Source organism: Wolffia australiana, chromosome 9 (genome assembly GCF_029677425.1).
Source record: "Wolffia australiana isolate 7733 chromosome 9, ASM2967742v1".
NCBI lineage: Eukaryota > Viridiplantae > Streptophyta > Magnoliopsida > Alismatales > Araceae > Wolffia > Wolffia australiana.
The window spans coordinates 13,813,349-13,838,633 of record NC_135843.1 but is presented as its reverse complement, the minus strand read 5'-3'; the positions used below and the strand labels follow the sequence as shown (position 1 = coordinate 13,838,633).

General features: G+C 47.8%; 3 protein-coding genes and 6 non-coding genes across 10 annotated transcripts in view; 2 read left to right on the top strand and 7 right to left on the bottom strand.

Moving 5' to 3' along the window:
* Positions 1-4,274, top strand: part of LOC144707596 (NAD(P)-binding Rossmann-fold superfamily protein) — a 7,926-nt gene extending 3,652 nt beyond the window's left edge. Inside the window, exons 3-5 of one of the 2 annotated variants that reach the window (XM_078580796.1) lie at positions 1,150-1,362; positions 2,867-3,008; positions 3,769-4,274. In XM_078580796.1, the coding sequence (XP_078436922.1) occupies positions 1,150-1,362; positions 2,867-3,008; positions 3,769-4,124 (711 nt within the window). In that variant the 3' untranslated portion in view covers positions 4,125-4,274. Of the gene's footprint in view, positions 1-1,149; positions 1,363-2,848; positions 3,009-3,768 lie in introns of both variants that reach the window. The other variant, XM_078580795.1, reaches the window with a different exon arrangement.
* Positions 4,275-5,229: 955 nt separating this feature from the next.
* Positions 5,230-5,313, bottom strand: TRNAL-CAA (transfer RNA leucine (anticodon CAA)). The gene has a single exon. It is a non-coding gene; the product is annotated as a tRNA-Leu (tRNA).
* A 98-nt stretch (positions 5,314-5,411) lies between these two features.
* On the top strand, positions 5,412-7,187 carry LOC144708020 (uncharacterized). The gene is made up of 2 exons (XM_078581314.1): positions 5,412-6,839; positions 6,936-7,187. The coding sequence occupies exon 1, from the start codon at positions 5,441-5,443 to the stop codon at positions 6,830-6,832; it is 1,392 nt and encodes a 463-aa protein (XP_078437440.1). The 5' UTR covers positions 5,412-5,440; the 3' UTR covers positions 6,833-6,839; positions 6,936-7,187.
* An 8,541-nt stretch (positions 7,188-15,728) lies between these two features.
* On the bottom strand, positions 15,729-15,847 carry LOC144708155 (5S ribosomal RNA). Its single transcript, XR_013582694.1, has one exon. It is a non-coding gene; the product is annotated as a 5S ribosomal RNA (ribosomal RNA).
* A 963-nt stretch (positions 15,848-16,810) lies between these two features.
* LOC144708154 (5S ribosomal RNA) lies at positions 16,811-16,929 on the bottom strand. Its single transcript, XR_013582693.1, has one exon. It is a non-coding gene; the product is annotated as a 5S ribosomal RNA (ribosomal RNA).
* Positions 16,930-17,883: 954 nt separating this feature from the next.
* LOC144708152 (5S ribosomal RNA) lies at positions 17,884-18,002 on the bottom strand. The gene has a single exon (XR_013582691.1). It is a non-coding gene; the product is annotated as a 5S ribosomal RNA (ribosomal RNA).
* Positions 18,003-18,946: 944 nt separating this feature from the next.
* Positions 18,947-19,065, bottom strand: LOC144708153 (5S ribosomal RNA). Its single transcript, XR_013582692.1, has one exon. It is a non-coding gene; the product is annotated as a 5S ribosomal RNA (ribosomal RNA).
* Positions 19,066-20,022: 957 nt separating this feature from the next.
* LOC144708160 (5S ribosomal RNA) lies at positions 20,023-20,141 on the bottom strand. Its single transcript, XR_013582699.1, has one exon. It is a non-coding gene; the product is annotated as a 5S ribosomal RNA (ribosomal RNA).
* Positions 20,142-22,271: 2,130 nt separating this feature from the next.
* LOC144707746 (plant/protein (DUF1995)) lies at positions 22,272-23,392 on the bottom strand. Its single transcript, XM_078580982.1, has one exon. It carries the CDS (start codon positions 23,340-23,342, stop codon positions 22,401-22,403), a length of 942 nt encoding a protein of 313 aa, XP_078437108.1. The 5' UTR covers positions 23,343-23,392; the 3' UTR covers positions 22,272-22,400.
* Positions 23,393-25,285: the final 1,893 nt, after the last annotated feature.

Sequence of the window (25,285 nt, the reverse complement as noted above, 5' to 3'; positions counted from 1 at the left end):
AAATAATCAGGGACTAAAAATTCATTACTAAGATATGCCTGATGGCTTTCCTTGGTTACACTTTCAAAACTATTGTTTTCTACATTTGGCCACTCCCAGCAAAACAATCTGGGTCTGGAAATTCATTTAGAATGAAATTCCTTGACCTCCATGAGTTAAACCCTGAAGACCCTTGACAAACGAATCGGGATCTTCTAATCCATAAAGAATGAGATACCTAATGATCTCCTCCGGTTAAACCATGAAAACTCTTGTTTTATGCCATTTGGCACTCCCAACAAAACCATCAGGGTCTTCTAATCCATACAGAATGAGATTTATAATAATCTCCGTTGTTTGAACACATTCTAACTATTTTTCCACAATTGGTCACTTTCAACAAAAGAATTAAGCTCTTCTAATTTATTTGGAAGGATATTAATTGTTATCTCTTTCGGATAAACCTAGGACTATTGTTTCTACCCTGGATCTCTTTCAAAAAGAATCTGGGTCTTCCAGTCCGCTGAGTATGTTATCCCTAATGATATCCCTCTGTTAAACCCTAAGAACTATTACTTTTCAACACCATGTCACACTAAACAAAAACGGAGTCATCTAATGATCTCCTTCCGTTCAAACACTAAAAATATTTTTTTATTCTAGTATTGGTCAATGCCAACCCATAATTAGGGTTTACTATTCATTTATAATTATATTCCTAGTGATCTCTTTCTATTATTACCCGAAAAAGTCTTGTTTTTATAGACTTGGTCACTTTCAAAAAAAGAACTGGATACTTCTAGTTCATTTGAATGAAGTTCCTGATGATCTCCTTTAATTAAAGCTTAAGGTTCATCATAAATCTTCCCCTATCTTCCTCATAAAAGCTACTTCCTCTCACCAGAGTGTTGGCAACAACGATCCCTGATGAGCTAATCTCCTTACAAAACCCAATCAGGATAACCCTAAAACCCTTTTTTTCCAAATTCGTTTTCTCCGAACACAATAAGAATTAGATTTTTTTCTAATTCTCATCAAGAATCAGAACTGTAAGACTCTCCATTGCCAAATTTGTGATTTATTTTGATAAAACTTTGATCTTTCACTCATATATCTTCTTCTTTTTCCAACCTGTTTCAATTCACGGCGGATATCGTCGGAGAAGATTAGTATGTCCGGCGAGAGGTGCTTCGGGCGGTGGTGAGAGGGACTTTAAATGTGATGAAGTCTTGTCGGAGAGCGGGTTCTGTGAAGCGGGTGGTGTTCACGTCGTCTATTAGTACCGCCACCGCCAGAGATAGTTTGGGCGAGCTGAAACCTCACGTCGACGAGTCATCTGTCGTGGATGTGGATTCTATATGGCTGCATAAGCCACCGGGTTGGGTAATATCGCTCTCTCTCTCTCTCTCTTGCTGTTTCTCTCTCTCTCTCTCTCGCTGTTTCTCTCTACTTCTGTTTTAATCTCACACTCTCTCTCTGTTTCTCTCCACCTCTCTTTTAATCAATCACTCTCTCTGTTTCTTGCTACTTGTCTTTAAATCTCTCACTCTCTCTCTCTCTCTGTGTCTCTCTCTCTGTCTCTCTCTCTCTCTCTCCCTCTGTCTGTCTGTCTGTCTCTCTCTCTCTGTGTCTCTCTCTCTCTCCCTCTCTCTGTCTCTCTCTCTCTCTCTGTCTCTCTCTCTCTCTTTCTGTCTGTCTCTCTATCTCTCTTTCTGTCTCTCTCTTCTGTCTGTCTCTCTATCTCTCTCTTTCTGTCTCTCTCTCTTCTGTTTGTCTCTCTATCTCTCTTTCTGTCTCTCTCTTCTGTCTGTCTCTCTATCTCTCTTTCTGTCTCTCTCTTCTGTCTGTCTCTCTATCTCTCTCTTCTGTCTGTCTCTCTATCTCTCTCTCTTATGTTTGTCTCTCTAGTCTCTACCTCTCTCTTTCTGTCTCCCTCTCTTCTGTCTGTCCCTTTATCTCTCTTTCTGTCTGTCTGTCTCTCTCTCTCTCTTCTGTCTGTCTCTTTATCTCTCTTTCTGTCTCTCTCTTCTGTCTGTCTCCCTCTCTCTCTCTTTCTGTCTCTCTCTCTTCTATCTGTCTCTCTCCCTCTTTCTGTCTCTCTCTCTTCTGTCTGTCTCTCTATCTCTCTCTTTCTGTCTCTCCCTCTTCTGTCTGTCTCCCTATCTCTCTCTTTCTGTCTCTCTCTCTTCTATCTGTCTCTCTCCCTCTTTCTGTCTCTCTCTCTTCTGTCTGTCTCTCTATCTCTCTCTTTCTGTCTCTCCCTCTTCTGTCTGTCTCCCTATCTCTCTCTTTCTGTCTCTCTCTCTTCTATCTGTCTCTCTCCCTCTTTCTGTCTCTCTCTCTTCTGTCTGTCTCTCTATCTCTCTCTTTCTGTCTCTCCCTCTTCTGTCTGTCTCTCTATCTCTCTCTTCCTGTCCATCTCTATCTTTCTGTTTGTCTCTTTCTATCTCTCTTTTTCTGTATGTCTCTCTCTATCTCTCTTCTGTGTGTCTCTATTTTTCTGTCTGTCTCTCTCTTTCTGCATGTCTCTCTCTCTACCTCTCTCTTTCTGTTTGTCTCTTTCTATCTCTCTCCTTTCTATCTCTATCTTTCTGTCTGTCTCTCTCTTTCTCTCTCTCTTTCTGTCTCTCTCTCTCTCTCTCTCTCTTTCTGTCCGTCTGACTGTCTGTCTGTCTCTCTCTCTGTGTCCCTCTCGCTCCCACTCCGTCTTTCTCCCTCCCCCCCTCTCTTTCCCTCCCTCTCTCGTTCTCTCTCCCTCCCTCTATCTCTCTCTCTCTCTCTCTCTCTCTCTCTCTCTCTCTCTCTCTCTCTCTCTCTCTCTCTCTCTCTCCCCTCTAATTTCTCCCACACGGTGGAGCTGACGGTGCAGGTGTACGTGCTCTCTAAGGTGGCCGCTGAGAACGCCGCCTTGCGCTTCGCCAAAGACAACGGAATCGAGTTCATATCAGTCGTGCCCACTACTGTAGCCGGCCCTTTCCTCACCCCCCACGTCCCTGCCTCTATCCGCGTTCTCTTATCTCCCATCACAAGTAAGCCACCATAAACCCATAAAAAATCCTCCAAAAATCCTTCCTTTTATCCTATCTTCATCTCCTCCATCCATGGCGCAATTAAATTTGAATAGAAATAGAGAATAAGATAGTCGACGATCTGTAAACATCTCTTCCCAACTTATGAATTCCCACTCCTGTATTGTTCCATTGGAATGGGTCTTTAAGTTGAGTTGATGCTGTCAGTTGATTTGGTTTGATTCTGTTGTCAAACTTGGATTCACTTTTGGCGATTTTTGTTGGTTACAGTTTGGGGTACTTTGTGTTGATGCTGCTTTTTGATTTGCTTTGTTTATGTTATTCAACTTGGATTCAGTTAAGGTGATTTCTATTGGTTACAATTGATGGAACTTTGAGTTGATACTGTCAGTTGATTTGCTTTGTTTCTGTTGTCAAACTTGGAATCACTTTTGGCAATTTTTATTGGTCACAGTTTGTGGTACTTGTGTTGATGCTGCTTTTTGATTTGCTTTGTTTATGTTATTAAACTTGGATTCAGTTAAGGTGATTTCTATTGGTTATAATTGATGGAACTTTGAGTTGATACTATCAGAGTATTTGCTTTGTGTCTGTTATTAAACTCGGATGCACTTGTGGTGATTTTTATTGGTTACTATTGATGGAACTTTTTGCATGGAAACATGTGTGTTTTGTTTTTTAGTGAGTTAAGTTTATTCTTATTGGTTTCTTGATTTAGTGCTTATTTGAAGAGTAGAACTGATTTATCAACACATTTCAGATGATCCAGAGCTCCTCCCTATAATCCAGGCTGTTTATGCCCGCCTTGGCTCAATCTCTCTTGTACATGTAGAGGACGTTGTCAGTGCTATTATATTCCTTGTGGCAGCGCCGCAGGCCGTGGCAGCAGAGGGGAGGTTCTTGTGCTCTGGTGAGAGCTGCAACCTTGCCTGCTTGGCTCGTTTGCTCTCTCACAAGGCACTTCCATTATTCTCAGATGAATCTTTGCCAGTGGTGATCTCAAGTAAGAAGCTGACAGATCTGGGATTTGAGTTCAAACATAAGGCAAGTGTAATTGTTAGGGATGCCAAAGAGGGTTGCATCCAAGCCGGTTTCCTGAGCAATGATAGTTCTTGAATTTTTCATCATTGTGTAAGTTTAGTGAACCTTTGAAGTAGAAATTAGAAGTCTTGACTGAGTGTTGGATTTTGGGTCTTGACTTTCTTATGTAACTGGTTTCATTAAAAATTTGAATTAATCGGTGATTCTTTCCTGAGTTTTTAACCATTATCTGGGTTTTGTGAACCTTTAAATAAAAAGTAGAAGTATCAACCCAGTGTAGAATTGTGCATCTTGACTTTATTATGTAAATGGTTCTCTAGAATTTAGAATTACTGAGTGAGACTTTCCTGATTTTTTCACCATTATGTGGGTTTTCTAAACCTTAAAGCAGTTGCATTTACATTAACTTAATAATTAATAGCTCACAAAGGACGTGTAACATTGAACCATGTCAGAATGAACCTTTCATTTCTGATATTATTCTCATACTCCTTAAGTGGCATCTAATGCTGGCTCAACACAAGCATCATACCAAAGGACATCGGCTTACGGCTTATACTTGAAGACTACCATCAAGCACTTCAGTCAATCATAATGTTTTCAGTGTCAAAGGATCCAGCATCAAATATGTTATAGAGCAGGTTCCTCGAGGACAGATTTTTATAGGAGATTAGGTTGTTTAAGACCCATGGTTTTCTACCAGATGTTCAATTCAACTCGCAGATTTTTGACATGGTTTGGGATGTACCGTGCTATTTACCCTTTAAAAAACTTAATATTGTCAGAAGTGCACGGTTCGAAATTCCGTCCAAAATTCGATCAAGAGGGGCGATTTTCCGTCCCGAACCATGCACGCCCATATGAAAATGGGTTTTTAAAAAACTTTAATATTTCAGAAGTGCAAAGTTTGAAGTCCGTCCAAAATGCGATCAAGAGGGGCGAGCCGTACGCGGTTCGGGCGGAAAATCGCCCGCCTTGATCGAATTTTGGACGGAATTTCGAACTGCGCACGTCCATATGAAAAAGACTGGGCGTCAAAAAGAATCTTTACATTGAAAAGACGGCAAAGAAATCTTTAAATTCCGTCCAAAATTCGATCAAGAGGGGCGAAAAGTCGCCCCTCTTGATCGAATTTTGGACGGAATTTCGAACCGCACACGTCCATATGAAAAAATCAAATTGTCAGAAGTGGGATTTGAACCCACGCCCTCTCTCGAGGACCAGAACTTGAGTCTGGCGCCTTAGACCACTCGGCCATCCTGACTTGTTGTATTAGTCATCCATTAAAAATATATAATGAATATTAATCTTCCCCCTTTAAAACCCACCTCCTCTCCTCTATTCCTTAAACCCTCTCTCCAGTCTCTCTCTTTCTTCCCTCGCAACCAGCCATGGCGCCGAAACGCCCTCCTCCCCAGCCCTCCCCCTCATCTTCCTCTTCTTCTTCTTCTTCCTCTTCTGCCGACTCCCCTTCCTCCTCCTCCGGCGACCCTCCAAACCCTTCTCCCCTCCCCCTTCTCCCCACAAACCCACCTCCCCCTCCAAGCCCTAAAAACCCTTCTCCCCACCCTTCGACCCCCAAAAACCCCTCTTCTCCCTTAAACCCCAAAAACCCATCTCCCTCCTCCTCCTCCTCCTCCTACTCCTACTCCTCCTCCGAAGGCGGCTCCCCGGTCTCCCCCAAGCGCCCTGCCGGCTCCCCTCTTCACAGCCCTCCCCAGCCCTCCCCCAAGAAGCCCTTCAATCGCGCCTCGTCCCCCGACATCGTTGCTGACGCCGAGCCCACGCCCCTCAGTCGCCTCCGGCCTGCCTCGTCCCCTGACGCCGACGCCAAGCCCACGCCCCTCAGTCTCCTCCGGCGCGCCTTGTCCCCCGACGCCGACGCCGAGCCCACGCCCCTCAGTCTCCTCCGGCGCGCCTCGTCCCCCGCCGCCGACGTCGTCCCCGCCGCCATCGCCGTGCCCAAGCCCCTCAATTCCCTCCGGCCCGCCTCGTCTCCCGGCCCCGCCGACGTCACTGCCACCGCCATCGCCATGCCCAAGCCCCTCAATTCCCTCCGTCCCGCCTCGTCCCCCGCCAATGTCACCGCCGCCGCCATCACCATGCCCAAACCCCTCAATTCCCTCCGGCCCGCCTCGTCCCCCGCCGCCGACGTCGTCGCCTGCGCTCGCGCCTCGTCCCCTGCGGCCGACGTCGTTGCGGGCACTCGCGCCTCGTCCGCCGTCCGGCGCGTCTGGGCTCCAGCTGAGGAGATCGCGCTCCTGGAAGCCATGGTGGAGTTTTGGGCCGCCGACGCGGACAACCCGGTCGCCGCCATCGACAGCTTCTGCGAGTTCATCCGGGATTGCCTCCAATTGGACCTCTCCAATGAGGATATCTGCGGCGAGATGCACAGGCTGAAGGCGAGGTACATCGAGAACCGGGACGGCGGCGAGCCGCGCTCCGCGGCGGAGCACGACAGGGCGGTGTACGAGCTGTCGAGGAGGATCTGGGCCGACGAAGACGAAGAAGAAGACGAGGCGGCGAGCCCGGGGGAGGAGGAGGCCAGAGCTTACCCCAATTTGAGGGAAGCTGTGGAATTGCTGGGCATGGGAGGGAAGAATTGGCCTCTGGGTATGGCTATGGAGGAGGCCTTTGAGCTGCTGAAGCCGGAGAAGGCCAGGGCTATGGAGGAGCGCTGGGAGAGGCATTTTCTTGGTGGGGCTAGGCTCATGCTGGAGAGGGCTGATCTCAAGAAGGACCTTCTCAAGGCGCTTGTTGGAGCAATTGAGAAGAATGGGTGAGATTATGGTAAGATTTTAACTTGGTGGTAGTCTGGTTTTTGTTCCCATTTGCTTCAATCTGGTGGTGGGTCTTGATCTTTTTTTTTTTCCTTTTTCTTTTAAGGAATTTGGGCTGATCTCAAGAAGGAGCTTGTTGGAACGATTGAGAATGTTTTGTTTTTTACCTTGATGGTCTGGTTTTTGGTTCCCCTTTGCTACACTGTTGGTGGGTCTTGAATTTTTTTTTGGGAATTGGGCTTGCTGGGATCCCCCCCCCTCTTATGGGTTACCCTTTTTGTAAGTCGTCATTCCTCTATTTTTAGGGGGGTTTTTTTGTAATATGTAATCCTATTATCTGCCAAAAATTAAGGAGCAAGTGAGCATTTTGAGGGGCAAGTTGGCGGGGTTAAGTTATTATTCCAAAGTTTTTAGGGGTTTCTTCTCTTCCAAGCCAAGCCTTAAAGAAAGCACTCCCTGTATGACTTATGGAGTTACAAATCTCTCCAGTTCCCCGTTTTAATAGAGCCGAAATGGATCGTGAATCCAAAATGATGGCACAGCACAAGCCTCCATACTTGCACTCTCACGCCAGCTCTAGATTATCTTGTTATAATAAATAATAAAAGTCAGCCATTTTATAATCAGCTCCAAACAAAGAAAGAGTATCTTATCAAAAGTTATTTATATCAGAACCATATGATCCTAAAGTTGCGCCTTCTGAAAACCATAGCCTGCATCCAAACTCACGCATTTTGTTCGTCTTCTGCTCCTTTCATAAACTCGCTTCTGCTCCTAAAAGGCTGGACTCGCTAGCTCCAAAAGCCGCGCCTTATCTTATTGCTTGGCTTTTTTTCACAAAATCCCCAAACAAAGAAAGTCTTTCTCTTTCCATTACGGGTGTGAGCCAGAGGTGCTTAGAATTAATCCCTGAATATTTTTTATGCATGCGTCCAGGTCAATCAGAGGTTTTCATTGCTTCTTCACCCTTTTGAGCTTTCTGGGGTAATAAGTACCCATCTTGATGGAGGGCCAGAATAAGCGCTGAAGGTTTATCTAGTTTTTATACATAGAAAAGAGGCATTGTTTTCATCTGAATTGACCTTGTAACCTACTCTGTAAACACTTCCATATTGCACCAAAGTTGAGCCCACTCATAAACTCTTGCCTTCAATTGATGATCTACTTGAATAATTTGACACTCATTAAAGTAAGTTTGATCTTCAATGAAGATCAAATCACCCTAACAAAATAAGGAATTTAGAAAGGGCTTGATCTAAATGATCTCCTAAAACAAAATAATCTAAATGATCTAAATGATCTCCTAACAAAACAAAATAATCTCCTAAAAGTTAAATCATTTTTTAATAGTTTTTGTTGTGTGCACTTGGAATAGCTAGGTAGATTTCACAATCTCTCCTCTCAATCTCAGTAAGGGCTTGTACATTTCGCTCAAGCTTTATGATTTAGAAGTTCAAACAAGATCAAGAAGAACGATGAAGGAATTTAACTAAAACATCATCCAAATACACCAAAAATTTGAATACAAAGAAGAAAATGGTACCAAACATGTTGATCCAAGCTGGAGCTCCTCTGTCTTGTAGCTGTGATAGAGCACCATCCAGAATGAGCTTCTCCTCTCGAAATTCAGCTTTTATACCTAGGTTACATGGTAAAAATTACCATTTTACCCCTAGTTAGCTATTAATTTTTATCCATCAATGTAGGCTTGATCTAAATGATCCAATCATACATATAGAAAGAGGAGGGCAAGACGAGCAAATCCATAAAAAAATCATCTCAATCGGACTTCAGGATCGGAAGTTATGAATAAATGAGTTTAAACCAATTTTAGCTATTGGATTTAAATCCATTTATTTATTTAGTTATTTATTTCACACGCAATGATGTGTCGGATTTCAATTGGCTGGCGTAGTTTGAATTTATTTTTTCGGGTTTGATCTCTGAGCGCCACATACCCCTTGGCAAAAATAAACACAAAAAGAAAATATCAGAAAAATGGACATTGTACATTTAAAATGTACTTAACATGGTTTTTTCGCAGTGGTGGCGAGCAGCAAACTGCCACGTTACTGCCTGTGTGTGCGTGTTTTATGCGCCGTGCGGTGGTGAATTTACTGCCTGATGGCCCACCTCATCAAGCACCATCAGATTCTCATCTGACGGCCGAGATAAGGCCACGTAGCTCGCCCGAAAACACTCTCTGTGCTTTTGCATTTAAGTCCTTTCTTAATAGCTATTTGCCGCTTCACACCCCCCAAAAGTAACTGTGTACATGCCCTTCTGCACTCTCTCTCCTCCGAATATTTCTTTAAATCATAAGAATACAATGAAAAATTACAATTAAATCCCTACAAACTTTTCATAATTGTATCTATGCCATTTCCGAAATGACCGAGAGCCATTTTTAGGGGTATAATTGCAACACATATTCAAGAAAACACATTGGGAGTTTAAACATTACTTCAAAACTCATTTTCCCCTTATAAATATATCCTTTTCCTCTTCGAAAGTTCATTCTTCCTCGAATCAATTACAAACAATACAAAAAATTCTAGAAAATTGTAGAAAATAAAGTAATTCGTTTCCACAATAATTAACATCAAAATTACATTTTAAACTTGCCATTTTCATTTAAAAAGAAGTATTTAAACGTTAACTAAATCCCAAAAAAACTCATAAAATTAACAGAAATTAAGAAAGTCAAAGATAGAGGATAGAGAGAGATCGACGAGGAGGGAGAGGGAGCTCCGACAAGGAGAGAGAGGAAAGGGTGACTATTCCACTTCTCTTGATGTGACGGCCCCATACACGATGGGGGCGTAATGTAGGGTTTACACGATGGTGGGTATGGCCCACTAATAGAGAGAGAGAGAGAGAGAGAGAGAGAGAGAGAGAGAGAGAGAGAGAGAGAGAGAGAGAGAGAGAGAGAGAGAGAGAGAGAGAGAGAGAGAGAGAGAGAGAGAGAGAGAGAGAGAGAGAGAGAGAGAGAGAGAGAGAGAGAGAGAGAGAGAGAGAGAGAGAGAGAGAGAGAGAGAGAGAGAGAGGGAGAGAGAGAGAGATCTTCAAGAGAGAGAGAGAGAGAGAGAGAGAGAGAGAGAGAGAGAGAGGAGAGCGAGAGAGAGAGAGAGAGAGAGAGAGAGAGAGAGAGAGAGAGAGAGAGGAGAGAGAGGGAAAGAGGAGAGAGAGGGGAGAGAAAGGAGAGAGAGAAGAGAGAGAGAGAGGAGAGAGAGGGGGAGAGAGAGAGAGAAAGAGGAGAGAGAGAGGAGAGAGAGAAAGAAAGAGAGAGAGAAGAGAGACGGAGGAGAGAGAGGAGAGAGACAAAGAAAGGGCCCAAGAAAGCAAGACTCCCCTCAAGCCAACACATGGAGGGTGGGTGTCTTGCCTCGATCTCGTAGGCCAGTCCTGCAAGAGCCTTAGTGAAGATGTCAGCCAGCTGATGTGCGGAAGCGACATGCGGCGTACAAATGGTGTCATTCATGACATACTAGCAGATGAAGTGACAATCGATCTCGATGTGCTTGGTCCTCATATGAAAGGTGTCGTTGCTGGTGATGAAGGTGGCAGCTTCGTTATCACAGTACATCTTCATAGGCGAGGCAGGAGCGAAACCAAGCTCGATGAGGAGGGACCTCAGCCAAAGCATCTCTGCTGTGGTATCAGCCATGGCCATGTATTCGGATTCGGCACTAGAATGAGAGACCACTGACTGCTTCTGTGATCGCCAGGTTACAAGGTTCCCCCCATCATAAGTGGCATAGCCACTATGAGACTTCCGATCCTCCTTATCCCCTGCATAACCAGCATCCAAATAGGCTTCAACTCGTAGATGTCCTTGTCTCCAATACAATAGGCCTTTTTCCAGGAGCTCGCTTGATGTAGGCCAGAATACGATACACCCCTTCTAGATGAATAGTGCAAGGAGCCTGCATAAACTGACTCAACACACTGACGGCATATGCGATGTCAGGGTGTGTTACCGTGAGATATATCAGCTTGCCCACAAGGCGACGATACAGGCCTGCATCCTCCAATAATGTAGTTGACTTGTCCCACCAGTCAACGTTCGTTTCCATAAGAGAAGCAACGGGTTTGCAACCCAACATCCCTGTTTCCTCCAAGAGATCAAGAGCATACTTCCTTTGGCATAGAACCATCTGACCCTGCCGATAAGCAATTTCGAGGCCAAGGAAGTACCTTGGAGGGGAGAGATCGTGCGTCACAAAGTGCTGACTCAGATAGGCTTTAGTGGCAGCAACTTCAGCTTCATGGCTGCTAGTGAGGATGATATCGCCAACATAGACAGCCAACACAACACAACCCCGAGGAGTATTCTTGCGCATCACAGTGGGGTCGGAGACCGTGGAAAGAAAACTGTACGCGAACAATAACTTGGAGAACTTGTGAAACCAGGCACGGGGACTTTGCTTCAAGCCATTAATCGCTTTCTTTAGGAGACATACCTGGGAAGACTCCCCCTGAGCAACATACCCAGGAGGTTTCTCCATATACACCTGCTCTGCTAGGTCACCATAGAGAAAGGCATTAGGGACATCAAGTTGATGAAGTGGCCAGGCCTGGTTAAGAGCGACGGAGAAGAGGACGCGGATGGAGTTGAGATGAGCCACTGGAGAGAAGGTCTCAGTATAGTCGAGACCAAAGGCTTGAGAGAACCCCCGAGCCACGAGGCGTGCCTTATGATGAGAAATGGAGCCGTCCAGATTGTACTTAAGGGAGTAAACCCATTTGCATGAGACCACATTAGCATCTGATGGGTGAGGTACCAACTTCCACGTCTCGCGTTGAAGGAATGCAGCGTATTCCGCATCCATAGCAGCTTTCCACTCCGGTACCTGCAAAGCTTCAAGATATGTCTTGGGAATTGACCCAGAGAGGACGGAGAGGGCAAAGTCATTATAGGGTGAGGAGAGACGGGCAGAGGAGACATCAAGATCAGTGGATGATGGTGGTGGAGCGGAGGCTGGAGATGGTGATGGTGATGGAGATGGTTCAGAGGGCTGTGGGAAAGGAGGGTCGGAGGGAGATGGTGCAGAGAGAGGGAGCTGAGGAGGAGACACAGGAGAGGGCGGATCAGGAGGTGATGACTAAGATGATGGTGTCAGGATTATCGTGGTCTGTTCTAGATGAGGAGAAGCTGACGTGGGGCGGGGTGCCAGAACGAGGGAAGATGGAGAGAAAAAGGGAACACCCTCATGAAAAGTAACGTCGGCAGAAGTAATGTAGTGGTGTGTGTCCGGAAAGTATATGCGATAGCCTTTCTGGGTCCGAGCGTAACCCACAAATACTCCTTTGTGTGCCCGGGGGGGCTAACTTGGACAGGCCTGGTGTGTGGTCATGGACAAAAGCTGTGCACCCAAATACTTGTGGAGGTAGGGAAAAAAGCTCTGCATCTGGAGATAGCCTCTGAACAGGAATCGCATTCCCAAGTGCAGCTGAGGGTAGATGATTCACAAGGAAAGTGGCCGTGAGGACTGCATCAGACCATAGATACATTGGAACATGCATGCCGACCAGCAAGGTTCGTACCATATCCAGCAGATGACGATGTTTCCGTTCTGCGACACCGTTCTGTTGAGAGGTATATGGGCAAGTAGTTTGGTGGAGAATCCCTTGTCCTGCACAAAGTTCTTCAATGGCTTTTTGGGTAAACTCCAGAGCATTGTCCGTGCGCAATACTTTCACCGTGGTACCATACTGAATGGCAATCTCCATCAGAAACTGCTGAACACGTGAGAGAACTTCTTTACGGCTCTTGATGATGTAGGTCCAGCTCATTCTGGTGTAGTCATCTAGGAAAACAATGTAGTACTTGCCTCCTGATGGTGAGACGTGCAGTGCGGGACCCCAGGCATCACAATGCACGAGGTCAAATGGACACGACGAAGGAATGCTAGCACGTGCAGGATATGTAGAGCGATGATGTTTTCCCGATTGACATGATTCGCATTTGAATTCTGAAAGACGTAACCATGGTAAAGTATCTTGAAGTTTAGCAAAACTAGGATGCCCCAACCGGCAGTGCCACAAAAAGGAAGTTTCTGAAGGGCTAGAAGAAGCAGATAGCGAGAAAAGAGCATGAATTCCAGCTGATGGAGAGTCCGCCACTAGCTCATAGATGCCACGTCCATTCTCACGGCCCAAACCAAACCTCCGTCCCAAATTGAGATCCTGGAAGATGCATTGATAAGGAAAGAAGAACACTCCACAGTTTAGGGTTTTGGTTATGGCACTAATGGAGAGGAGGTTTGTAGGGAATCCAGGGACATGGAGGACATTATAGAGAGGTAAGGTAGAAGTGGCTTGGGAAACTCCAGAACCATGGACAGGACAGGAGCGACCATCAGCAATGCGGACATCGGGAATGGAGGAGTCTGAATGATAGGAGGTAAGAATGGAAGGGTTACCCGTCATATGGGCCGAGGCCCTTGAGTCAATAACCCAAGGCATATCATTAGAAGTAATGAGGGCGGACATACCTGGAGTGGACATTTTTCCCCCGGCGTAGGATGCGAGGCTGCTGGCCAATGAAGCTAGGTTGGTGGAGGCCGATGGCAGAGTGTGCAGGGCGGATGCACGAGAGGCCTGGATATACGCCAGCTCAGCAGGAGATACAGCAATCTGGAAGCTGCCTGAAGCGGGAGGAGTGACCGCCCCAGGGGTAGGCGCAGATGGGGTAGGTGCACTCGAAGCGACAGAAGTTTGCTTTCCCCTAGAGGCTGCGAGTACCCAAGTCGGCTTCCCAAACTCCTTCCAACACTTGTCGGCATGATGAGACATCTTCCTGCAGTATTTGCAGGGAGGGAAGGAGTTTCGGTTCTTCCCGGATGATGACCCTTTCACAGAGGGCTTTGAGGAACCCCCTGAGACAACAAGTGCAGACACTTCAGTGGAGGGAGGAGCAGATGAGGGCGGTAGACTATCCTGCACATGGAGTGCAGCTGCAAAAATCTCCTCAGTGGGCATGACTCGAGTGCCTCTGAGCACTTGACCCCGTATCATATCTGCAAGCACTGGACGAAGCCCACTGAGAAAGGCTCCTGCCCTAAGCTCGTCCTTGTAGCGGGCTAGTGTCTCAGGATCAGTCGAGGAAGGCTGATATACCTCTAGATTTGTGAATATAGCTTCGATCGCACCATAATAGGCCTGGAGAGATCGGGAACCCTGCTTGCAAGAGAATAAATCCTCATATAGGCGCACAGTCTTACTCACATTGCTCTTGTTGGCGTACATCGTCGCCAGTTTCTGCCATAAAGCGCGAGCGGATGGGTGTGGCTGATCGGCTCCATGATCTTATTCGCGACGCTTTGGCATAGCCATGTGCACACAACAGATTCCAAAGAGCTCCATTCTACATAAGTCGGATCCAATTCCTTCGGCGGGGGATCTGTCAGACGATGTCGGAGTCGGTGAGCGTTAAGAAACTCAAGAAATGCCGTGGACCACGAGCCATAATTGGTGCCATCGAAGGTGTACACTAGACGGGTGAGGGCCGTGACGATCGAATGCTTCCCCGACAGATGAATCCCGGACGAGGAGGGAGCCACCAGGGTTGATGAGATCTCAGACGAGTCGGCCATGACGCTCTCTCTGCCAACAGAGAGGGATGAGGGCGGGAATGATGCCTTGCTGAGGGGAGGTTGACGCCGTCGATGAGATTGCCGCCGTCAAGGTGAGATTGCCGTCGATGGAGAAGGACGCTGCCGATGGAGGAGGACGTTGCCGATCTGGATAGAGATCGCCGCCGTCGATGAAGGAGAACATCGATGGTGGAGGATGCCGCCGATCTGGATGCAGATCGCCGCCGTCGATGAAGGAAGACACTGAAGATCTGAGGACGATGGCACCGCCATCGATGAAGGAGGACGCCGTCATCGATAAAGGAGGACGCCGCTGCCAATTTGAGAAGGACGCCGCCGCCATCGATTCAGGGATTTGAGAAGGACATCGCTGCCATCAATTAAGGAGGATGGCGCCGTAGATGAAGGAGGAGGGACGGGCCCCACGCCACCCTCGGCACGCGTAGACGCGCTCTCCCTCTCATCCGTCGGCGCCAAAACGTCGCCCCTCCCACGTGCCGTCGCCCGTCCCTCTACGTGCACGCCTCTTTCTCTCCCATCCTCGGCCCTTCTGCTCAATCTGGACGACGCCTCCGGTCGCGCGCTCTAACGTCTCCGCCCCCTTGCGATTGCATGCGATGAGAGAGGGAGAGGAAGCGAGGATGTGCTCTCTCTCTCTCTCTCTCTCTCTCTCTCTCTCCGGGCGTGAGGGATGCTGATGTCGCGAGACAAAGTCAGCGGGACCAAGGGAACGGGGTAAGGGAGGGGAAAGGGCCGCCATCTTTCCCTGGTTGGGCGCTTCGTCTAGCATTGTGATTTAGTTTGGACGGCCGCTCCGTCTATTATTCGAGATTAGGTCGCAGCTACCCGTGCTCGTGGCCTCCTCGTTCATTTTATCCTCTTCCCGTCGGCGTCGGCGGTATTAATCCAGCTTTACTCCCGTCTTGCTGTCATGAAATTCGAACTCCATGGGAGATAGTGCGGTCCTTGAACTTGTCCTCCGATTAATATTTTTTCTTGCGTCCCTCGGCCTATTGCCCGCTTATGCGAGATTTGATTTTGTGGGATTTCAATTGCGCGCTTTTATGGGACACGTCCGTCCTGCGCGGTCCGAATTCTAACCATTAGGGTGTTGACCTCCACTTTGATTCGTATCGAAATGTTCTTGTGCGGACAAGAAGCGAGTTCTCCGCGGACACGCGTGAAAGGGTCGAACCCGCCGGAACGGCGCTGCGCTACTCTTCATTCTCTTCGTTGCACGGCCCCTTGTCCGTTCTCTTCGTTGCACCGCGATCCAAAACGAAAAGGGAGGGGGAGAGCAAAGGGTGCAACACGAGGACTTCCCAGGAGGTCACCCATCCTAGTACTGCTCTCGCCCAAGCACGCTTAACTTCGGAGTTCTGATGGGATCCGGTGCATTAGTGCTGGTATGATCGCACCGGATATGCAATGCGCCCCCATCCTATTTGTCCGTGCTCACCCGATCCGCGCCGGGCCCCGGGCCCAAGGCACCGGGCCCCACGCCACCCTCGGCACGCGTAGACGCGCTCTCCCTCTCATCCGTCGGCGCCAAAACGTCGCCCCTCCCACGCGCCGCCGTCGCCCTCTACGTGCACGCCTCTTTCTCCCACCCTCGGCCCTTCTGCTCAATCTGGACGACGCCTCCGGTCGCGCGCTCTAACGTCTCCGCCCCCTTGCGATTGCATGCGATGAGAGAGGGAGAGGAAGCGAGGATGTGCTCTCTCTCTCTCTCTCTCTCTCTCTCTCTCTCTCTCTCCGGGCGTGAGGGATGCTGATGTCGCGAGACAAAGTCAGCGGGACCAAGGGAACGGGGTAAGGGAGGGGAAAGGGCCGCCATCTTTCCCTGGTTGGGCGCTTCGTCTAGCATTGTGATTTAGTTTGGACGGCCGCTCCGTCTATTATTCGAGATTAGGTCGCAGCTACCCGTGCTCGTGGCCTCCTCGTTCATTTTATCCTCTTCCCGTCGGCGTCGGCGGTATTAATCCAGCTTTACTCCCGTCTTGCTGTCATGAAATTCGAACTCCATGGGAGATAGTGCGGTCCTTGAACTTGTCCTCCGATTAATATTTTTTCTTGCGTCCCTCGGCCTATTGCCCGCTTATGCGAGATTTGATTTTGTGGGATTTCAATTGCGCGCTTTTATGGGACACGTCCGTCCTGCGCGGTCCGAATTCTAACCATTAGGGTGTTGACCTCCACTTTGATTCGTATCGAAATGTTCTTGTGCGGACAAGAAGCGAGTTCTCCGCGGACACGCGTGAAAGGGTCGAACCCGCCGGAACGGCGCTGCGCTACTCTTCATTCTCTTCGTTGCACGGCCCCTTGTCCGTTCTCTTCGTTGCACCGCGATCCAAAAACGAAAAAGGGAGGGGGGAGAGCAAAAGGGGTGCAACACGAGGACTTCCCAGGAGGTCACCCATCCTAGTACTGCTCTCGCCCAAGCACGCTTAACTTCGGAGTTCTGATGGGATCCGGTGCATTAGTGCTGGTATGATCGCACCGGATATGCAATGCGCCCCCATCCTATTTGTCCGTGCTCACCCGATCCGCGCCGGGCCCCGGGCCCAAGGCACCGGGCCCCACGCCACCCTCGGCACGCGTAGACGCGCTCTCCCTCTCATCCGTCGGCGCCAAAACGTCGCCCCTCCCACGTGCCGTCGCCCGTCCCTCTACGTGCACGCCTCTTTCTCTCCCATCCTCGGCCCTTCTGCTCAATCTGGACGACGCCTCCGGTCGCGCGCTCTAACGTCTCCGCCCCCTTGCGATTGCATGCGATGAGAGAGGGAGAGGAAGCGAGGATGTGCTCTCTCTCTCTCTCTCTCTCTCTCTCTCTCTCTCTCCGGGCGTGAGGGATGCTGATGTCGCGAGACAAAGTCAGCGGGACCAAGGGAACGGGGTAAGGGAGGGGAAAGGGCCGCCATCTTTCCCTGGTTGGGCGCTTCGTCTAGCATTGTGATTTAGTTTGGACGGCCGCTCCGTCTATTATTCGAGATTAGGTCGCAGCTACCCGTGCTCGTGGCCTCCTCGTTCATTTTATCCTCTTCCCGTCGGCGTCGGCGGTATTAATCCAGCTTTACTCCCGTCTTGCTGTCATGAAATTCGAACTCCATGGGAGATAGTGCGGTCCTTGAACTTGTCCTCCGATTAATATTTTTTCTTGCGTCCCTCGGCCTATTGCCCGCTTATGCGAGATTTGATTTTGTGGGATTTCAATTGCGCGCTTTTATGGGACACGTCCGTCCTGCGCGGTCCGAATTCTAACCATTAGGGTGTTGACCTCCACTTTGATTCGTATCGAAATGTTCTTGTGCGGACAAGAAGCGAGTTCTCCGCGGACACGCGTGAAAGGGTCGAACCCGCCGGAACGGCGCTGCGCTACTCTTCATTCTCTTCTGCACGGCCCTTGTCCGTTCTCTTCGTTGCACCGCGATCCAAAAAAGGAGGGGGAGAGCAAAAGAGGTGCAACACGAGGACTTCCCAGGAGGTCACCCATCCTAGTACTACTCTCGCCCAAGCACGCTTAACTGCGGAGTTCTGATGGGATCCGGTGCATTAGTGCTGGTATGATCGCACCGGATATGCAATGCGCCCCCATCCTATTTGTCCGTGCTCACCCGATCCGCGCCGGGCCCCGGGCCCAAGGCACCGGGCCCCACGCCACCCTCGCACGCCGTGACGCGCTCTCCTCTCATCCGTCGGCGCCAAAACGCCGCCCTCCCACGTGCCGCCGCCCGTCCCTCACGTGCACGCCTCTTTCTCCCATCCTCGCCCTTCTGCTCAATCTGGACGACGCCTCCGTCGCGCGCTCTAACGTCTCCGCCCCTTGCGATTGCATGCGATGAGAGAGGAGAGGAAGCGAGATGTGCTCTCTCTCTCTCTCTCTCTCTCTCTCCGGGCGTGAGGGATGCTGATGTCGCGAGACAAAGTCAGCGGGACCAAGGGAACGGGGTAAGGGAGGGGAAAGGGCCGCCATCTTTCCCTGGTTGGGCGCTTCGTCTAGCATTGTGATTTAGTTTGGACGGCCGCTCCGTCTATTATTCGAGATTAGGTCGCAGCTACCCGTGCTCGTGGCCTCCTCGTTCATTTTATCCTCTTCCCGTCGGCGTCGGCGGTATTAATCCAGCTTTACTCCCGTCTTGCTGTCATGAAATTCGAACTCCATGGGAGATAGTGCGGTCCTTGAACTTGTCCTCCGATTAATATTTTTTCTTGCGTCCCTCGGCCTATTGCCCGCTTATGCGAGATTTGATTTTGTGGGATTTCAATTGCGCGCTTTTATGGGACACGTCCGTCCTGCGCGGTCCGAATTCTAACCATTAGGGTGTTGACCTCCACTTTGATTCGTATCGAAATGTTCTTGTGCGGACAAGAAGCGAGTTCTCCGCGGACACGCGTGAAAGGGTCGAACCCGCCGGAACGGCGCTGCGCTACTCTTCATTCTCTTCGTTGCACGGCCCCTTGTCCGTTCTCTTCGTTGCACCGCGATCCAAAAACGAAAAAGGGAGGGGGGAGAGCAAAAGGGGTGCAACACGAGGACTTCCCAGGAGGTCACCCATCCTAGTACTGCTCTCGCCCAAGCACGCTTAACTTCGGAGTTCTGATGGGATCCGGTGCATTAGTGCTGGTATGATCGCACCGGATATGCAATGCGCCCCCATCCTATTTGTCCGTGCTCACCCGATCCGCGCCGGGCCCCGGGCCCAAGGCACCGGGCCCCACGCCACCCTCGGCACGCGTAGACGCGCTCTCCCTCTCATCCGTCGGCGCCAAAACGTCGCCCCTCCCACGTGCCGTCGCCCGTCCCTCTACGTGCACGCCTCTTTCTCTCCCATCCTCGGCCCTTCTGCTCAATCTGGACGACGCCTCCGGTCGCGCGCTCTAACGTCTCCGCCCCCTTGCGATTGCATGCGATGAGAGAGGGAGAGGAAGCGAGGATGTGCTCTCTCTCTCTCTCTCTCTCTCTCTCTCCGGGCGTGAGGGATGCTGATGTCGCGAGACAAAGTCAGCGGGACCAAGGGAACGGGGTAAGGGAGGGGAAAGGGCCGCCATCTTTCCCTGGTTGGGCGCTTCGTCTAGCATTGTGATTTAGTTTGGACGGCCGCTCCGTCTATTATTCGAGATTAGGTCGCAGCTACCTGTGCTCGTGGCCTCCTCGTTCATTTTATCCTCTTCCCGTCGGCGTCGGCGGTATTAATCCAGCTTTACTCCCGTCTTGCTGTCATGAAATTCGAACTCCATGGGAGATAGTGCGGTCCTTGAACTTGTCCTCCGATTAATATTTTTTCTTGCGTCCCTCGGCCTATTGCCCGCTTATGCGAGATTTGATTTTGTGGGATTTCAATTGCGCGCGTTTCTGGGACACGCCCGTCCTGCGCGTCCGAATTTCTAACCATTAGGGTGTTGACCTCCACTTTGATTCGTATCGAAATGTTCTTGTGCGGACAAGAAGCGAGTTCTCCGCGGACACGCGTGAAAGGGTCGAACCCGCCGGAACGGCGCTGCGCTACTCTTCATTCTCTTCGTTGCACGGCCCCTTGTCCGTTCTCTTCGTTGCACCGCGATCCAAAAACGAAAAAGGGAGGGGGGAGAGCAAAAGGGGTGCAACACGAGGACTTCCCAGGAGGTCACCCATCCTAGTACTGCTCTCGCCCAAGCACGCTTAACATCGGAGTTCTGATGGGATCCGGTGCATTAGTGCTGGTATGATCGCACCGGATATGCAATGCGCCCCCATCCTATTTGTCCGTGCTCACCCGATCAGCAATGTATAATTAGTTATTCTTTTAAGATCTGCTACTGGGTTGTGTTGATTTAAAATATTTTTAATGACATTCATTTCTTACTTATATTGTAGAGCTGAGGAAGGGGTGGTAATGGTTTGTGTTAATAGTCAAGTGAAAGATTCGGCAAAGTTTAATGGCTAGGTGAGTATATTTGTAGTGCTGTGATTTTTAGCTGAGTATAGCTGAGTAGGTAAGTTTCTTCCTTTTACTGGGAGGAACTACTTTTTTAATTTCAACGTCATTAATTGTTTACAGTTTCAACTTTTATTCCGCTGTTTTTGTGTAAAATTATTTTTGCTGTATATTTCTTTACATATTTGTGTTTTCAACTTTTATCTGTATATAAATTCCTGCGGAAACACTATGAACTATTGGGTACTGTAAGTAATCAAAAATGGATCTTCGATGTTTTTATTTCTAAATCCATTCTAACATTAAGAAAAAACGAATGGCTCTGGTGTTTAGAACAATATTTTACTTACATTCTTGCAACACACACTGCTAGAATTATGTAGTATCCAATATAGCAAATATTGTGCTGTAGCTATTCAGTGGGTATTTGCATGCACAGAGTACAAGATGCGTGTTTTCATATGCTCTGTAACCCAAGTCACTGATGTACAATGAAATCAACGAGGAATTAAAGAGGGACAGAGATGTCAAAATATGCTTACAGATATAATATATTGAGGTGTATAGAAAGATATATTGATAGCATTTTAATCCTTTGTCCCCTAAGTTTGAGTAATTTATTTCGGAATAATACTTTTACCGATTTAATGTACCTGGCGTCCAAATATTACATTCTTCTATGATATTGGGTTCATTTAGTTAGTTGATTTACTCCATTGTATTACAAATGTTATTCCTAATCATTCAAAGTATATTCACTTTGATAATACCGTATTTAATTGTCATTCAAAAATTGTATATAATATTTTACCATAGTTTTTACTTCTTGAAGTCTCCTTTTGAAGCGATGACATCATTTTACCACATTTCAAAAAATAACTGAATGTTTAAATAGGATATGCCATTTTAATTTCTCCAGCAACAGTGACTTTGTAAGTGTCTTCATTTGTAATTTGGGAAATATGATGCATCCAGCTATGTATACTTTTAACCTACTTTGGTCCTTAATTATGCTTGAAAATCTTACAAGAATTGACGTTTGATCATTCTATTAGATTGAGTGTGTGGTACCACCGTAAACACCACTAAACAAATTTGGTTCATATTTGTTTTAGTTATAGTTATAGCTACACAAATAATTTCAGGTTTAATCTAGATATATTGATTATTGGTGAGAAATTTATTATTATGATTTTAATTATTTGCATGTGAGGGTGTGGAATTCGAGCCAAATCCTTCAGGGAAAACGCCTAAGTATTGTCTGGGTATGCTTTTGAATCAAGCGAATTGGCATTTCTTTTATGTCGGATTGAGCGGATATGGGTTTGATCAGTAGATTACGGACCATCAAATAGAATCTATGAATCCATCAATCAATTTTCCTTGCATCACCATTTAGTTGAGAATTACCCTTCTTCTCCCACTATATCCAAATGACTCATCGATTACGCCATCAAATCCTAAATTTTATGGCGCCACGTAGTAAGTTCGACGATGCCCAGGGAGAAGAATTAGATATAAATACTATATTGTTTTTATCAAAACACTGCGTTTTATCATGAAGCGTCAATAGTGACTCATTTATTGACTGAGTATGCCCACTCCACAATGTTACTGATGTCCGTTTCTCATTTGAGAATACCCATTTTCAACTGCACATTATGTGATGAAACGGTAATCTTTTCCTTCAGTGCTGCGATCCAAAAAATCATGTATTCACAAAGTAATAAATCACAGACAATGCAAGGCAACCAATAAACTACTTCCCCTCAATGCTCAAGCAATATAAACTTACCAATCCGTTCGCCTATTACCTTTCAAATTTGGTACTTCTTTACCCTGGGAGAAAAAGGACACCGTCAAGACCAACACAATCCACCCAAGATAGACATACTAGAAACCTATATTCTGCCAATAACTCATGAACAATGCAAAAAACTTGAGAAACCCCATTTTCAACTTCACCATTTGGGAACTAATCACAACATCTCATCTTCTCAATTACCGACGCATGAACAAAAAAAAAAAAACTATACAAAGGCCAGCAAAAAGAACATGCTACTTGCCCCTCACATTGGAGACGAGCTCCTTGATAAATCTCACAGACTTGGTCACAGGAGAGTTCGCGGCCATGACATTATACAACACGTTCTCCACCTCCGCCATGGACGGCCTTTTCCTAAACCTGGTCACCACTTTCAACCCCGTCTTCTCCTCGTCCTCGACAAGCACAGCCCACGTCTCCCCGCTAAAAATCCCATCTTTCACGCATCTAAACACAGCGGCCTTCTTCGTGCTCAGCAGTCCCTTCACCTCCATCCCGGTAAACGAGTACACCACTTCAAAGGAAGCGACAAAGCCCCGCTGCTCAGTCTCCAGCTCTTCTTCTTCCTCCAGCCTCCATCTAGGGTTGAACAGAACGACAGGCTTAGGGTAAACTTCCTCGCAGAAGCTCCTCAGCCGTCCGATCATGGCGGGTTCTAACGAGACGAACACGATAACGTCGGCAGAGACGGAATTCGGAGAAGTAGAGAAGTCGGAGACGACGTGGACGACGGGTTTTGCGCCTTTCTTCTTGATGGGTAGCTCGGAGAAGACGTCGGAGGCGAGCTTTGAGAGGGAGTCCGGGGAGTCGTCGTCGGCCAATGGGATCTCGACGCGTAGCCTTGTCTGCTTCTGGCGCTTCAACCGCTTGCTGGGGAGGGGGGCGAGGTTGTTGAGAGGCTTCTGGAGAGTGGAGGAGAGGCAGGACTTAGCCTGCGAGACGGCCTCTTCTCTGCTGGACGGCGGGGAGAGCGTAGAAGACGAGGAAGAATGATCTTCACGGAGAGATTTAACGGTGACGGAGACTGCATGTTTGCGAGAGGAGAAGTGAGACGAAGGGAGAGAACGAGGGGAGATGAATAGGCGAAGGCTGGCTGGAGTGGGCTGCTGAGAGAGGAATTTTGGAAGGGGGAGTTGGCCTGGGAGAGAGCTCAGGACGTTGGAAGACGCTGCCATGGCGAGGAAGAAGAAAGAGAAGGTGAAGGATATCCTTGGGGATAAGGGGGGAAGAGAGAGGCTGATGGTGTTCCCAGGATAATCAGCGTCGATGTTGTCGATTTCCCCAATCGTGACCGTCCATTTTGCCTCTTCGATTATCTCGCCATGAGGACCGATTTGGGGGAAAAACGAGGATTTCAAAAAACAATAACCCAACCTGTTTTCATCCAACGGTGCCCTGCATAACCCCGTCTAGGAAAACAAAGGGGTGGGAAATTAAATATGCGACAAGACATACTTAACCTAGCAGTAAGGTACTTGTTACCTCGATTCTGCGTCTCCGCCCCTCTCTTCATCTGTTGAAGCAAAAGAATGAACATTTATTCATCTGGGATTTCATGATAATGAAGACATAAATTTCAGGCTTGTTGGACGGATGGAGAACGGTCTCCGTTCGTCTGAAAACGTCATCCGTGAGGAAAGACGAAAGGATGGCTGAACGAAGCGTATTCAATCATCCGTCATCTGCGACGCATGACTGCTCACGGAAATGACGGAGTAGAAGACAAGGATGACTCTCTCTCTATCAATCGCTTCCTCTCTCTCTCTGCGGACGGCTTCTTCCCCCCCTCTTCTCTCTCTCTATGGATCGCTTCTTCTCCTAGGGATTCGGATATACTGTTCGAATGTTCGATCGGATTGGGCATGAACAAATCCGAACACCAATATGTCAAGTTCAGGTCCGATCCGAACACCAATTTGATTGAATGGCTCTTCGGATCGAATGTTCGAATACGTGTTCGAATCGGATCGAATCGAATGTCCTCTCTCTGTCTCTCTCGCTCTCTCTCTCTCTATCACTCCCTCTCTTTCTCTCTCTCTATTGCTTACTCTCCCTCTCCGCTCTCTCTCGATCACTCCCTCTCTCTCTTTTGATCACTCCGTCTCTCTCTCTCTCTCTCTCCCTCTCTCGCTATCTCTCTCGCTCTCTCTCTCTCTGTCTCACTCCCTCTTGACTGCTCCCTCTCCCACTCTCTCTCTCCGTCTCTCGATCACTCCCTCTCGACCACTCCCTCTCCCACCCTCCCTCCGCCCTCTCAGTCTACTTTGTCATCCATCCGTCCGGCATTCGTTCCATTTTCTGCAATGGAGAACTCAAGGAACGGGACTGATGACAGAGTGGTGAACTGATGACGGAGTGGTGACAATAACGAAACACAGATGGATGACAAAACATACAAACTGAAATGTTAAGGACGGATGACTCAATGGAAGTCCATTCAGTCCTGTTTAGTCTGTCGAAAAAATTTCATTTGTCATTTGGATTCTCAAATGGATAATCATGGATCAATCAAGTCATTCATCAAACAGGTGTCACAAGATTCTCATACAGAGAAAAAACAAAATCTACTACTTTATGATCAATAGTATGAAGCACAATCCATAGATGTTTTGAATATGTGGCAATATCTTGCAACAAAACATACTCTTACAACACATCCATTTTATCAAATAATTAAAGCCCTCTCAGGAGAAAGTGAAGAGAGAAAACAGGAATTACTTTAACAAACAGGAATTATTTTATCAAATAATTAGTATATGAAAACAGGTTTACTTCAAATAATAAGAGTGCATGGTAGCTAGTGAAGCTGCAAAGGACGCCTTGTATATACCATTGGTTTACTTCAAAGAGTACAAGGAGCTAGGAATCTTTAACGCAGAGGTTTTTTAATTGTGCGATAACCTGAGTATTATACGTTTGGCAAACAATGAGGCATACCATGAGCATTCAAAATATATGTATGTGTGGTATCACATGATCCAGGAGTTGCTGAGGCCATAGAGAGATTGCTCTTCGAAAGGTGCACGCTGAGGATAATGTCACATAGATATTGACAAAGGCAATCCCAATAGAGAAGCTTCATTAGTGCTCGCATAGACTTCACCTTGGAGGTACCTCG

Coding starts and splice junctions, on each gene's coding strand:
- LOC144708020 (XM_078581314.1), top strand. CDS start 5,441: ATGGCGCCGAAACGCCCTCCTCCCCAGCCCTCCCCCTCATCTTCCTCT.
- LOC144707746 (XM_078580982.1), bottom strand. CDS start 23,342: ATGGCAGCGTCTTCCAACGTCCTGAGCTCTCTCCCAGGCCAACTCCCC.